Here is a 14,540-nt window from a genome sequence, read left to right as displayed (position 1 = left end):
AGTGGTTCAGACTTTGGAGCTCAGCTCAGCAAATCCTGCAGTGCCAGCCTTTTTCCATTATACCAGGTCCCTACTGGCAACATATTCAGAATGATACCACCTTTGCTTTTCTATTATGTACATAAGAGTTGCACACAACTTTCCCCGAGGTGCCTGCTACTTTTATCTTTCCTCCAGGACCCCCTCCCCAAGTGACACACTGTTTGTTTGCCTGTCTGCCCTTTTCTACATTTTGAGATTCTCTCCCTCTCTTTTTCTCTCTCCATTGTCTCTCTTCCCCTACTCAGCTCCCTCCCTGCCATCCTTCCTTATCTATCCTCTTTCATTTCCTCATAAACACTCTTTTGCAGCAGTGGTTTACAAATTTCACTTGAGAATTTACAGGGAAATATGAAAGGGTTCTTTCTCCAAGTGTCTTGCAATTGACTTGGAATGAGTGAGTTAAACAAAAGGGACTGAGCCTCTAACTCTGGGAATTAAAAGGCTCCAGTGACAGCAATTGACCTGCTGTCCCCTCCACCTGTGTCTATAAGGGTCTGCCCTGGGAACCACCTTACACGTCAGTGCTTTCACTGTCCACTTGTGTATGTTATTCAAATTCACGTAAGTTAGGATAAATATCTAGGATGATAAAAACCAATCCTGACGGGTGGGATTAGAGAATCACTTCTTTCTGTAGTTAATAACAAAAAGCAATCCTGGTCAGGCTCTTTGGATAAGCCTTCCTGCTTTCCTTCTTCTGTTCTTGTTCTCCCTTAGCCCAAAGCAGCAAGCCAAGATGGCGGAGTACTGCCGACTGATCTTCGGGGATGCCCTTCTCATGGAGCCCCTGGAAAAATATCCAGTAAGCAGTTTTGATGTTTGTCTTTGAAGGAATGTGTGCATTATTGATGAACAAGGTTGAGGGAAAACTTACTTCCTTTTCATGTTTATGTTTCTTGGTAAGATTAATGCAGTTGATGATGAAATCTTTGACAAGGAGGATACCAGCAATGGGCCCCACAAAGGGTACAGGAAGTGCCTCTGCTCTCTTCCTCTTCCCACACTCTTCTCTCTCACTGGCTGCCTGATGAAACTCAATCAAGAGTGCAGATTTCCCAACAATTACAATCAGCCCATAGAGACAGTCCAAGAGGACAGGCCTCTGCTCACTCCCAAGGAACCTCATCACACCCCTTTGAGATGAGTGGGTTGGCAAAACAGGACACTGCAGGTGGCGAAATGTCTTCTTGGCCTGTCCCTGCTGGCTGCTTTCTATTTCCTTGCATGCACCTTTCGGTGTGGCACAACTCAGGTTGCCCATTGCCATGATGATATCTCTGCTTTAGGAAGGAAAGCAGCAGAAATATCCTAAAGTAACATTTTCCTTCCTGCACCCTTTTGCCCGATCTCCATGCATTTTTAAGTGAGTTTATACCAGTTCCTACACTCATTGCAAGCCAAGAATAGAGGACCAACTTAGGCGTTCTATAGATTTTCTCAAAGTAACCTATCTTGTGGCTTGCACACATGCTTTCTGATATAATATCTAATGACCCTCTCATGGGAAATTGGTTTTCCCATTAGATGTACAAACTTGAAACAGTAAAAATAAGGCTTGCAAATATGGTACCTTGAACCTTAGGGCTGGGAGGAAATCTAAAGCCACCTCGTCCTCTTCTGCTGATGCCAGGGACATGTGCAGCTAAACTACCTAGTATCAGGATAGGGATTTTGCCGATTTTAAGGGGCATCTGAAAAAATGATTTCATGGGCTTACCTGGAAGCTTCTGCCCGTCTTTACCGACTCCTCCTAGCAGATGCCTGGCTTCCCTCCTTTGAAAATTCAGGCCAGGGCCTTCTTATCTGTCCTAAATCAAGATGATTGGGTTTCTATGGTCCATTGGAAAATTCATAAATGTTCAGATTTAGTACATCAAATCTACCAGTATATTTCTATGGTCTTATTCATGTAGAATATGTTGCAAAAAAAAAGTGTAGTAATGAAAATATATCTTTGATGTAAATAGCCCCCGTGCAGGATACACTAAGAGTTTAATGAGCAGTGTTGAAGGTGGGGAAGAACAGTCTAGACATTCGGTATACAAAGCTGAACAGGGGATCTGGGGAGGGGATCTGAAAGAGGGAGCAGTAGTTTTAAAGAGTATGCCTTTCATTTCTACTAGCTGGAATCTGGAGTTCCTCTTCCAAGCCCTATGGATTTAATGTATAAAATTTTGGTGAAAAATAAGAAGAAATCACACAAGTCATCAGAAGGAAGCGGCAAAAAGAAGCTCTCAGAACAAGCCTCCAACACCTGCAGTGACTCCTCCAGCATGTTCGAGCCCTCATCCCCAGGAGCCGGTGAGGGGCTGGTGGGCTCTCCCCATCATGTTCTGTGTTGGTTTAAGAATTGCTGCTCTGGGCCGGGCGCGGTGGCTCAAGCCTGTAATCCCAGCACTTTGGGAGGCCGAGACGGGCGGATCACGAGGTCAGGAGATCGAGACCATCCTGGCTAACACGGTGAAACCCCGTCTCTACTAAAAAAAATACAAATATCTAGCCGGGCGAGGTGGCGGGCGCCTGTAGTCCCAGCTACTCGGGAGGCTGAGGCAGGAGAATGGCATAAACCCGGGAGGCGGAGCTTGCAGTGAGCTGAGATCTGGCCACTGCACTCTAGCCTGGGCGACAGAGCAAGACTCCGTCTCAAAAAAAAAAAAAAAAAAATTGCTGCTCTGGGCTGTGCGCGGTGGCTCATGCCTATAATTCCAGTACTTTGGGAGGCCGAGGCAGGTAGATCACAAGATCAGGAGTTCGAGACCATCCTGGCCAACATGGTGAAACCCCGTCTCTTTGGTGGCCAACATGATGAAACCCCATTTCTTTGGTGGCCAACATGGTGAAACCCTGTCTCTTTGCAAAAATGCAAAAAGTAGCTGGGCATAGTGACATGTGCCTATAGTCCCAGCTACTCAGGAGGCTGAGGCAGGAGAATCACTTGAACCTGGGAGGCANAAAAGAATTGCTGCTCTGGGCTGTGCGCGGTGGCTCATGCCTATAATTCCAGTACTTTGGGAGGCCGAGGCAGGTAGATCACAAGATCAGGAGTTCGAGACCATCCTGGCCAACATGGTGAAACCCCGTCTCTTTGGTGGCCAACATGATGAAACCCCATTTCTTTGGTGGCCAACATGGTGAAACCCTGTCTCTTTGCAAAATGCAAAAGTAGCTGGGCATAGTGACATGTGCCTATAGTCCCAGCTACTCAGGAGGCTGAGGCAGGAGAATCACTTGAACCTGGGAGGCAGATGTTGCAGTAAGACAAGATCTAGCCACTGCACTCCTGCCTGGTGACAGAGCGAGACTCCATCTCAAAAAAAAAAAGAATTAAAAAGAATTTGCTGCTCTGAAATTAGCTTGAAGGACTTTGAACATTCCTATTTCTGCACAGTTTTAAACTACTGGTTTTCTCTCCCTGCTACCAACGTAGTGGCTTAAACCAACACAAATGCATTATCCTCTAGTCCTATAAGTCAGGAAGCCCCCTGGGTTTCACTGGGCTATACTCCAGGTGTGGGCGGGGCTGTGTTTCTTCCTGGAGGCTCTAAGGGAGAAGCTGTTTCCTTGCTTTTTCCAGCTTCTAGAGGCCACCCACATTCGTTGGCTTGGGGCTCCTTCCTCCAGCTTCAAAGCCAGCAAGGCTACATTTCACTAACCTTTCTTTTGTGGTCACATCTCCCTCTGACCACAGGCAGGAAATGTCCTCTGCTGGCAAGAACTCAAGTCCATCCAGATAATCCAGAATAATTGTGCCCATGTCAAGGTCTTTAACTCCATCTCACCTGCAATGTCCCTTTTCTCATGCAAGCTAACATATTCATGGAGCAGAGACATCTCTAGGAGGTCATTATTCTGGCTACCATGTAAGCCAAATAGTCTTCAGAGTGACCATGTGACTTTAAGCTTCATAATGGGAAATATTAACTATAGAACTGAGCACTGGATGCATTGTCATTGACGATATGCTGAAGAGTTCTGGGCATTTCAATTTTTTCATGTTTTAAAGAGCTTTTTAAAATCTGTGACATGGCAAAATTGCTTAAATTATCTTTCGAAGCTCCTAGAGGATGCCTCATATCATTTCTTTCCCTTTTAAATTAAGGTCGAAATAGATTTCTGTGGTTGATGAGAAAAGAATTCAGTGGTCACTCATTTCCTTTGGATTATTTGTCATTTAGTCTGATTTATCTTCCAAGTTCAGTCAGAAGCTTGGCAATCTGAAGACTGCATTACAGACATCTCCTGATTGCAGGGTGATTAAGTGGAAGAAATTTTAAGCTTGACTCTAGGAAGTTTTTCAGTTATAAGTTAAACATAGGAACAATCACTTTGGAAAACCACTTAGCAGTGTCTGTAAAAGCTGAATATATGCAGTCCCTGTACCTCAGGAGTTCCATTCCTAGGTATATACTTGACAAAGATGTGTATTTAGGTTTACTAAGAGACACGTACAAGAATTGCTTAAAGCAGCCGTATTCAGAATAGCCAAATACTGGAAACCAAATACCCATCAACAGATAAATGAATTATGGTATATTCACACAAAGGAAGAATATGCAGCAATGAGAATGATCTATAGCTAAATGAAGACTACGGATGAATCACTATAAATAAACATAAGCTGAGCAAAGGAAGTCAGGTACAAAAAAACTACATACTGTATGATTTAACCTATATAACATACAAAAAACAGGCAAAACTAATTTATGCTATTAGAAGTCAGGATAATGGGTTCCCTTGGGGGAAAAGCAACCAGAAGAGAGCCCAAGAGCCTTCTAGAGACTGGTTGTATTTTGTTTCTTGATCTGGATATCACTTACTGAGACACGTTTATTTGGGAAAATTCTTTGCACTGTGGACTTACAATATGTGTACTTTTCTGTACGCCTATTATGCATCAGTTATAAGATTTTAAAATAATTAAAATATAAACTCTAGGACAATCAGGGTTAAAAAAAAAAAGTAGCCTGAGACTCTGATTTATCTTTCCTTCTATTTTTCTGTCTCAGTTGCCTGTTTTTTTGTTTAGACTAAAATCTTTATCAACAGACATTATATAATTCTTTGAAAGGGTTTGTCCTGTAGCTTTTGAATGTGGACTTGCATCATTATTGTGCAGGTCTTTCAAAATTTTTTCAAAATAATTTTGTTCTCAGTAAAAATGTTCTCTTTGAAGTTTGGAAGTGAATATCATTAACAGGGCTATCATTCACACCTATTTCCTAACACAACTCTATCTCTTGAATGCTAGCAAGCAAACCTTGTCATCCTTTGCATGTGGGTGTTTGTGTTTTTTACCATCTGCCTTTCCCACTACCAGTTCTCTTCCTCTTATTAACAGGATGCATAACACAAATGATGATTTTTATAGGCAGTGAACATTATTGCTTAATACAGAGAAAGGGCAACAATCTGTTAGTTATTCAGTAGATTTCCTAAGCTAGCCCTGTCGTCTCTTATGCAATCAATGGAAACTTTTGGACATTTTAATACGTAGGTAGGCCCCTGAATAAAGAGCACTGCTAATTTACCATTTGGTTTGTAGATATTCACAGTATTGGGAACTCAGAAACTTGAAAAACGTGAAAGGTATTGTATTTCAAAGCTAGTTGACTTATCATGGCCCCCGTAGGCCAGATGCCTCTTGCAGGATTCAGCCCTTTGCTAGTAGACTTGTCCTAACGAACTAGGGTAAAGTAAGATATCTTTTATAGTTCAACAAGGTTTCCCGAACATCCCTCCAAAGATTTACAAGAGAAATATCAGATTTCTGCTTTTTACAGTAAAGCGAGACAAATTCTTTCTTTCCCACAGAAACTAAAGAATGACCTGATTGGCTAGTTGAAATGACTGTGAATTGTTGGGTCCTGTGAAGTATTTTGTAGAAAGCTCTGCCAAAGAATTGTTTTAAATTACTTAACTAAGAGAACCCCTCTCTGATTTTTTTTTTAAAAAGTAATAAGAACTTGGGATAAATTTCATTATAAAAATGCTTAAGTGGCAATACCCTAAAAGAATGTGTCTCTAATATAGTAGTAAGACACGTTTTATATCCAAAATATAATCAATTCATCTTATTAATTAATACAATATCAGCGTTATAAAGTGGTTGTATGTGGTTTTCCTTAATAAACAATCCAATACATAATAACCCTTGTTGGTTGCAGAAATCTTTTCTCCCCTGGAGATTTTTAAGCAGTACTTTTTTCACTGCTGTCATTCAGTAATTGAACTGTGTCAACCAAGTGAAAACATTTATAAGCTTCTCAGAGGACAGTGCAGTGGTACTGTCTCCATTTATATATAGATGGAGTAGGGCAGCTAACTTTCAGAAGGCTGGCAGCAGGCGGTGGGGAGAGGGGGCGGGTGCAAGTTACTTCATTGTTGAACCATTATTGCCATCTATTGGACTCATCATGCTATTGCATTGTGTGAACCCTGAAAGATAGTGGTTAAATCAATTTAGAACTTTCGAACAATGTAGAACAACCTCATTGACTTTTTACTTGAAAATCTTTTTTATATAATGGATATTACTGGGTCTGACTGAAGCCCATAGCTATGGAAGAATGTAATGCTTTATACTGATATGAATATTTAACCTAGCAGAAATACCCACTAATTCTTCAGGGGAAAAACAATTTATTTAATTACTTGTATACTGGCTAAATATGTAGCTTTAATTACTGTATATTGGCTAAATATGAAGCTGAATTATTTCTGATGGAGTTAGATTTCCAATCATGCTGATATTTAAGGACGCACCCATGTTATCCTGTCCTCTTAAAAAGAATATCAGCGTTTTCTACGATATGTGCTTTGTTGTGATGACAATACATCCATCAAATAAGCTTGCAGACAAATATTAGGATAAAGTTGGCCCTTCACGATTTTTGTGTAGTGAGTTTGCTGCCAAAGCACCAGAGTTCCTGCCCCAGCTCCTAACTTCTTTCACTTCTGCAAGGTCCTCTCTGGCCTTGGGGAAAATGTCAACACAAGATAGCTGAGCTATGTGCTGACTAAGCATTGCATGGAAGAGTTGGGGCTTGGGAAAGAAGGGAAAGATGAAGGAGGGATAGTTTATTTGTTTTCAGGGTCATAGAGACCCTGAGAGAGTATTTGTATATCAAAATAGAATACACGTACAATAGAAGGCAAACTGTGTTCAATGCCAGCAAACTGTGTTCAATGCCATGTGTTTAAAAACATATAGGGAAAAAATATTAAGACAAGCATTTTTTAATAGAATTTTGAAAAATTTAAGTGGTATTTATGAACAAATCCAGTTTCGGAAAAAAATCTATATGCAAAAGGTCAGTATAATTTCCTATAATGAATGAAGTTTAAATCCCTGAAAAAAAAAATTTTTAAACCAACAGAAAGCCCAACTTCCAAGGAAATCTGTAATTAATTTTTGATAAAATATGTGTTACAAGTGCTTTAAAGCTAAATGTTGAAATGTTGACATCATGATCTGTTATTAAAATTTGACAGGAGAAGCTGATACGGAAAGTGACGACGATGATGATGATGATGACTGTAAAAAATCTTCAATGGATGAGGTGGGTACTTAGGGCTTCTGGTCCCAAAGGCATTCCACCAACCTGTACCCTCCTGGATCTGTCTCATGGTCACTTTCTGCCATCTAGTGGCAAAAAGTAAATTTGTGCCTTCCAATGGCCAGCTTCAATTTTTGAGGCAATTAAATGGCTTATGAAATATTCCAAAGACCAGAGAAGATATGCGGTTTAGAAAAATGCTCAGAACTGTGACATTCATTGCACTGTTGTAATTTTGGAACACTAGAGCTACCTATTTATATAAACTTAGGCATCCCGAGTAACTTGATTAGCTCCAAAATATTAATTGCACAGAACCTGGAAGAGAATCAGAAGCAGGTCAATCGGAATTTTAGAATTTTGTCTTAGCAAAAGTTTATACTGAAATGATCTGGGCAACAGAGTGAGACCTCATACCTTTAAAAACAAGTTAAAATGAAAGATAAAACACATCCAGCTGCAGTGGTGTACACCTGTAGTTCCGGCTACTAGGAAGGCTGAGGGAGGAGGATGGCTTGAGTCCAAAAATTTGAGGCTGCAGTGAGCTATGATCACACCACTGTGCTCCAGCTTAGATAACAGAACAAGACACTGTCTCTCTTTAAAAATACATATTTTAAGTTGATATTGAATCTGCTTTCAAATTTGTTAGATATGTTCTGTCTCAGCACTCGTAGCTCTACAATATAGTAAAAATGAAACAAACAATAAGCTGCTCTTACTTCATGACCTTCCTCTTACAATTATTTTTTAATGTCTAAAGTTTTGTTTAATTATGTTCCCCACCAAATTTCAATTTTAATTTTCAGGAAGAAAACAACTTACCATGTTTGGCAAAGTATATGTCCCTGAGAATGATTTCAATTGTGTATAATTTCTGATCAGTGATTCTAAATAATTTTTAAACTCTCTTACTAATTGGATAGTCCATTTGCAAATGAATGTTTTCCAGTTAACATTTGACCTAAATATTACTCCCAGAATTTTTATAAGAAACTCATCTCCATGCATTCTCTCCTCTAAAAGTGTGAGAAAATATTAGATCACTCTACAGAGGGCCAACTTGTGCCAACACTGCATTATTGGTTTTCTTTTTCATTAAAAACTCTATCAAAGTAATATGCCATATCTAATAATGGCAAAAGCAACGTAAGATTGTACCACTTGCCAGGTACTGTTCTAAGCTCCTTCACATAAATTAACTTATTTTTTAATCAAAAACCACTATATGCTGTAGGAACTGATTTTATCCTGATTTTACAAATGAGTCAACTGAGGCACAGAGCAGTTAAGTAAGTTGCCCCAGGTTGCCCAGCTTCTAACTAGTGGACTTGGGATTCAAAATCAGGCAGGCTGGCTCTGGAACCCGAGCCATTAATCCCTGCACTATACTACCCTGCTTGTCTAAGACACACCAGGAACCAAGAAGGCAGGGAGGGAGGAGTGTTGATGAAGGAAAGCAGGAGTTGTTTATCCACCCCTGCCCATTTCCACAAAGCAACCTTTTTTATTATTATTAACAATTTTCAGTTCATTTAGTGGTCACCTGCCTAATAATTTTCTTATTGTGCAGTGAATTCTTAATTTACTAATCTGATGAGAACACATGGACACATAGAGGGGAACCACAGACATGGGGCCTAACTGAGGGTGGAGGTGGGAGGAGGGAGAGGATCAGGAAAAATAGCTAATGGATGCCAGGCTTAATACCTGGGTGACAAAATAATCTGGACAACAAACCCCTGTGACACGAGTTTACCTATATATATATATATATAAAACCTGCACATGTACCCCTGAACTTAAAATAAAAGTTAAGAAAAAAAAATTACTAACCTTAGACAACACCTATGGACCCCCTGCAATAGAAGATGAGCTATAGCTCAGTACTTCTCAAACTTTGATGGACATTCCAGTCACCTTAGTAAACTGCAGGATCTGAGTCTGAGGCCTGCAGAGGGGCTAAGATCAGGCATTTCTAGGAGGGGGGAGGGGGGAGGGAGTGATTCTGCTGGGGCCATGCTGCCAGCCACCATTCAACCTCCCACCTCCCTTCCTCCCTCACTTTTATAAAATGAGGTGTTGCTGTTGCCTTTCTCCTGTAATGATTTTTCTTTTTGTAATTTTCAGAAAGGGAGGGATGATTATCTGCATGCTTGAGTCATGTTGTCATTTTCCTAGGAAAATAACTGATAATATAATTATGACTCTGGAAATGATTTCTGTTTATTCCTACTTCCAGGGGACCGCTGGAAGTGAGGCTATGGCCACAGAAGAAATGTCTAACCTGGTGAACTACATTCAGCCGGTCAAGTTTGAGTCATTTGAAATTTCAAAAAGTAAGTTGTCCCTGGAGAAAAACCCCTCTTGTAGCATATAATGATTATATTTTAAATACAGAGTAATGGGACTAAAGAATGTTACCCTTAATAGAGCTATTTATACTTTTGAAGTCTTAAATATATGTACATTTTGACTGTCTTGTTACCTTTACACATATATATAATAAATATACATGTATTGTAATATATAAAAATAACCATATGAGAAAGTACAACTGGGAATTGTACTTTGCTTTTTGTTCACAACGCACAGTGACATCCATCTATTACGTAAGTGATAATGTTGAAATAAACTACCTATTTCCCAGAAGGGAAGCAGGCAGAGACTTGATGAACCCTGATAATTAGAAATAGAACCAATTTATCTATATTCCATTTGTCCAGCACATTTTGTATGTTTAGAATAAAATGCATTAACTTCATATCACTTTGTGTTTTCCCTTTATTCAACTATACATCCATACTTATGCAAATAAGAATACCATCTTTACCCAAACAAAAGGGTTCTTTTATGAAAATGCCCCTTGTATTTGCATGAAGTGTAAGATGTTATCAGATTAAGGGAATCCTTGAAACTTACTAGCTGCTTATAAGGGTGTGCACTTAAAAACAGAAATGTTGCCTAAATGTACTAGCTTCTAATCAAGGATGGCTTTGCAGCTATATTAAAATCCAAGCTTCTACAAAACACACTTGTTTATATTTGTATAATTTTACAAAAAGTCTTCACTTAGTGGTATATGGAATCTAGATCTCTACAACAAGGAATTCAACTTCTTACAGTTTATATAAATGATTTCTCAACATTTAATTCGATGTCCTAATTTCTGATATTTCCTACAAGTTGTTTTATTGGAAACATCTTTGCATAGTTATTTTTATATCACTGTAATTTCATTGACTGTAAAATGAGTTTCTCTAATTCATTAGTTAAAGTTCCAAGACAAGTAGCCAAGTGTGAGAAAGAGCCAATATATTTAGATTCGTCAGAACCTGGAAACAACAGCACCAGCTAGACTCACAAACAAGCACTTTTCTCCGTGTGTTTAATATCATTTTATAACCTTAAAAAAAGAATATTCAACATATTTTACCAAGTACCTATTAATGTTGACTTAATTTTAATTAATAGTTATGCTTAATTTAATAAGTCATATAAAACTAGATTTATGATGGACCAAAATAAGACAAGCCAAGGTTTGCCTCAGAGTGGACTGGAGAAGATGAGAAGATGGATAAAGAAGCCTGGAAATCATTAAGAAAAATGAGGTTTTAATTTTGAAAGAGAGGTCAAAGAGGGAAAATATCTCAAAGATAAGTCAGTTTTAAAAATTTGGAGCTGTATAACCACCCTGTGCGATACTTAACTAAAATACTGCTCATAGTAGTTGGTTTTTAGTGGGGACAAGGGTAGAGAAAGTGACTCTTAGTCTTTCTAAACCGAGATAACTTTGTTTCTCTCACTCTAATTGGAGGCTTGAATTTCACTTTCAAAATGTTTCTCTTGTGTTTAGCACATCCTCCTCTCTGGTCTCCATTTTATTTCATACTGTATTAGTCGGTTCTCGTGCGGCTATGAAGAAATATCTGAGACTGGGTAATTTGTAAAGAAAAGAGGTTTAATTGATTCACAGTTCTGCATGGCTGGGGAGACCTCAGGAAACTTAACAATCATGGCGGAAGGCACCTCTTCACAGGGCAGCAGGAGAGAGAATGAGAACAGACAAGGGAAAAGCCAGATGCTTATAAAACCATCAGCTCTCATGAGACTAATGCATTATCATGAGAACGACATGGGGGAACCACGACCATAATTCAATTACCCCCACCTGGTAACCCCCCTGACACTGTGGGTATTACAATTCAAGATGAGATTTTGGGTGGGGACACAGCCAAACCATATCACGTATCTAATATGAAAATGAAGCCATGAGACTGGAAAATTTCCAAGGATCTTTCTGTTTTCAAAGACCATAATTCTGTCATATTAGCTTTTTGAACAAAAAAGTATATACAAACTGATAAGGTGACAACGTGGGTATGAAAGAGATAGCACCTAGCACAAACATTCCCATGGTCTCTTTTGTTAAACCCCACATTGGCCCTTATCAGTTTGTATGTACTTTTTTGTATATACAAAATCTGGGTGAATTTAGAACAAAAGATTCCCACAGGGTTCCTGCTCTTTTGACAAATTTTTTTATTGCCACACTATACTTATCTAAAATTCATTCATGTCCCTAAATTACAAAAGCATAAGTAGCTCTGACCCAAGTAGCAAATATTAGAAAAGACAACTAACAAGACTCAGCTTTTGTTACAGGTAAATAGTGCACTAGAAAAAAAAAATTAAATATTAAAGTTACATTGAGGATTATTTGCTCTCAACTTCACTGAACATTTAACCCATTTCTTTTATAAGTTATAATTTATAACAATGAATTGTATTTCTCACCTTCCCTTTTTTGTTTTGTTGTTGCTTAACTCAGAAAGAAATAAAAGTTTTGAAATGTCTTCCTTCGTGGAAACCAAAGGACTTGAACAACTCACCAAGTCTCCGGTGGAATTTGTAGAGTATCCTTGATTTGACGAATGACTGCAGAATAAACACTGCTGAAGTCTTGTGCTATTTGTTCATTTGGTTTTTTAATAAGGAGAAAGATGCATAAAATGGCTTAAGTATATAGCCTGGGGCAGATAAATAGTTTCAGGTATCATATACAATGCTGGGCAGGGTAGTCTGGCCTATGGAATAAAAAACTGGTCTTGGAATAAAGGAAGACTAGATTTCAAGGTTGCCTTCACACCACCAAGCTCTGTGTCTTTTGGCAATTTGCTTAATCCAGACTTTCCTATAAAACAGAAGTAATGATACTATCTTTATGATTTGCTCTTTGGATTAGGTACAACATATGTAACATGAGTATGCATACTTTACACATATGTAAGATATATGTAAAGAAATATATACCTGACTTGGCATCTCACATACTTATATGTACTGTATGTCCAAATAGTAAGGATGATGATGATGACATTGTAAATATAAATATACATTACTAAGAATGGATTTATTGATATTACTGACAACAAAAATTGTTGCTATTATCCATGAACTAAAATAAAGTGAAGCAGGTTATTAAATTTCCTTCATCAAATTAATACTAAATATCACAAAGTGCTCAATTTCATGTAGTAAGTCCTAGAATAAAGTTACCTTTAAAATTCATCAATGGAAGAAGAAGCAAATGTTGACTCCATAAATAAAGTCCTGCTAGAAAATTATCATTGTTAGTATTCATTATTGACTGTGTGATAGACCTTGTCTTAGCTCATTCAATCCTCACAGTAGTCCTATGATGTAGAAATTGTTTAATCTATTTTATAGATGAGGAAACTGAGGCACAGAAAGACAAAATAATTGTCCAAGGTTATTCAGCTAGCAAGGTTGAGAGTTGAGGTTCAATTTCATTTTGCCTAGCTCAGAATCCTAACCAACCTTCACCTAACTTGGTGATAGGAATTAGTCAGTCATGTTTTAAAGACATAGCATGGTCCAACAACTACAAGACTCTTAGGATGGAAAACTGATGATGATAGGAACCAAAATATGAAGCAAGATCAGAAACTTCCATGCTACATTGACCTTGTTATCAATTATAAAGAGTACCACAGTCTTGGCAAATAGCATTCCCAGAGAAAATTAATAAAATGAGCAGACAGCATTTCAAAAATAGCTATACAGTGCATATTATCTACTTCTGCCAAACACAATATCATTCTTTCAAATGATTTAACACATTCCAGCCTCCTTGTGTGTCCTTAGTCATTAAGTCCATCCTTAATACTCTCCACAAAATCACATTGACTTTGGCTCAGCCACTTTTTGCTACCTCATTGACTTTTACCCACGGGGCTCTGCAAAGGTGATGCTATGCCCATGTGATAAGAGCATACTTATTATGTTTGTTTAGAAAGCTTTTTGCATATTTGATATTACTGACAACAAAAAGTTTTGCTATTATGCATGAACTAAATTAAAATGAAGCAGGCTATTTAATTTATTTCATAAAATTAACACTAAATATCCCAAAGTATCCCAATGAGATCATCAATATTTACTTCATTTTCCAAATGGAGAAAGATGGAAGATAGCTTCTTAGTTACTATTATTGACTAAATATTTTTATAATTGTATTCACTACTTAACATGATGGTCCAGATATAACAAAATGCAGCTTAGCAGGATATATCCAAAAGGAACACGTGTGGATTCATCCAACTATATGCCTCAGCTCTTCTGGAATGCAGGTTGTCAGATGGTGGCACTTAATTTCCAGACAATGGGTAAGTACATGCTTGTTCCCATTCTGCTATAAAGTCACATTGCCAAGTGTCCAAAAACCATTCTTACATAATTGGGGGAGAGAAAATTGCCAGACTTGATTGAAAAAAATAATAAAAGCAAATTTCAATGAAGGGAATATCCATGCATTAAAAAAACTGAATTTTGAAAATCAAGACATTTTATTCAATTATTCTGCAAATGGATCTTTATTTCTGCAGGTTTTGCATTATTTTTCAAACAAAAATTTTTATA

General features: G+C 38.2%; 1 protein-coding gene across 1 annotated transcript in view; it reads left to right on the top strand.

The window, feature by feature from the left end:
* PLCB1 (phospholipase C beta 1) overlaps positions 1-14,540 on the top strand; it is a 258,291-nt gene that overhangs the window by 85,229 nt on the left and 158,522 nt on the right. Inside the window, exons 10-15 of the mRNA XM_017868878.1 lie at positions 760-844; positions 2,166-2,343; positions 7,534-7,601; positions 9,841-9,937; positions 12,430-12,514; positions 14,163-14,287. Of these exons, the coding sequence (XP_017724367.1) occupies positions 760-844; positions 2,166-2,343; positions 7,534-7,601; positions 9,841-9,937; positions 12,430-12,514; positions 14,163-14,287 (638 nt within the window). The remainder of the gene's footprint in view (positions 1-759; positions 845-2,165; positions 2,344-7,533; positions 7,602-9,840; positions 9,938-12,429; positions 12,515-14,162; positions 14,288-14,540) is intronic.

Source organism: Rhinopithecus bieti, unplaced genomic scaffold, assembly GCF_001698545.2.
Source record: "Rhinopithecus bieti isolate Rb0 unplaced genomic scaffold, ASM169854v2 scaffold_4658, whole genome shotgun sequence".
NCBI classification, from domain to species: Eukaryota; Metazoa; Chordata; class Mammalia; order Primates; family Cercopithecidae; genus Rhinopithecus; species Rhinopithecus bieti.
Note: the sequence above shows the minus strand (reverse complement) of the source record. Positions and strands in the feature narration are given on the sequence as shown.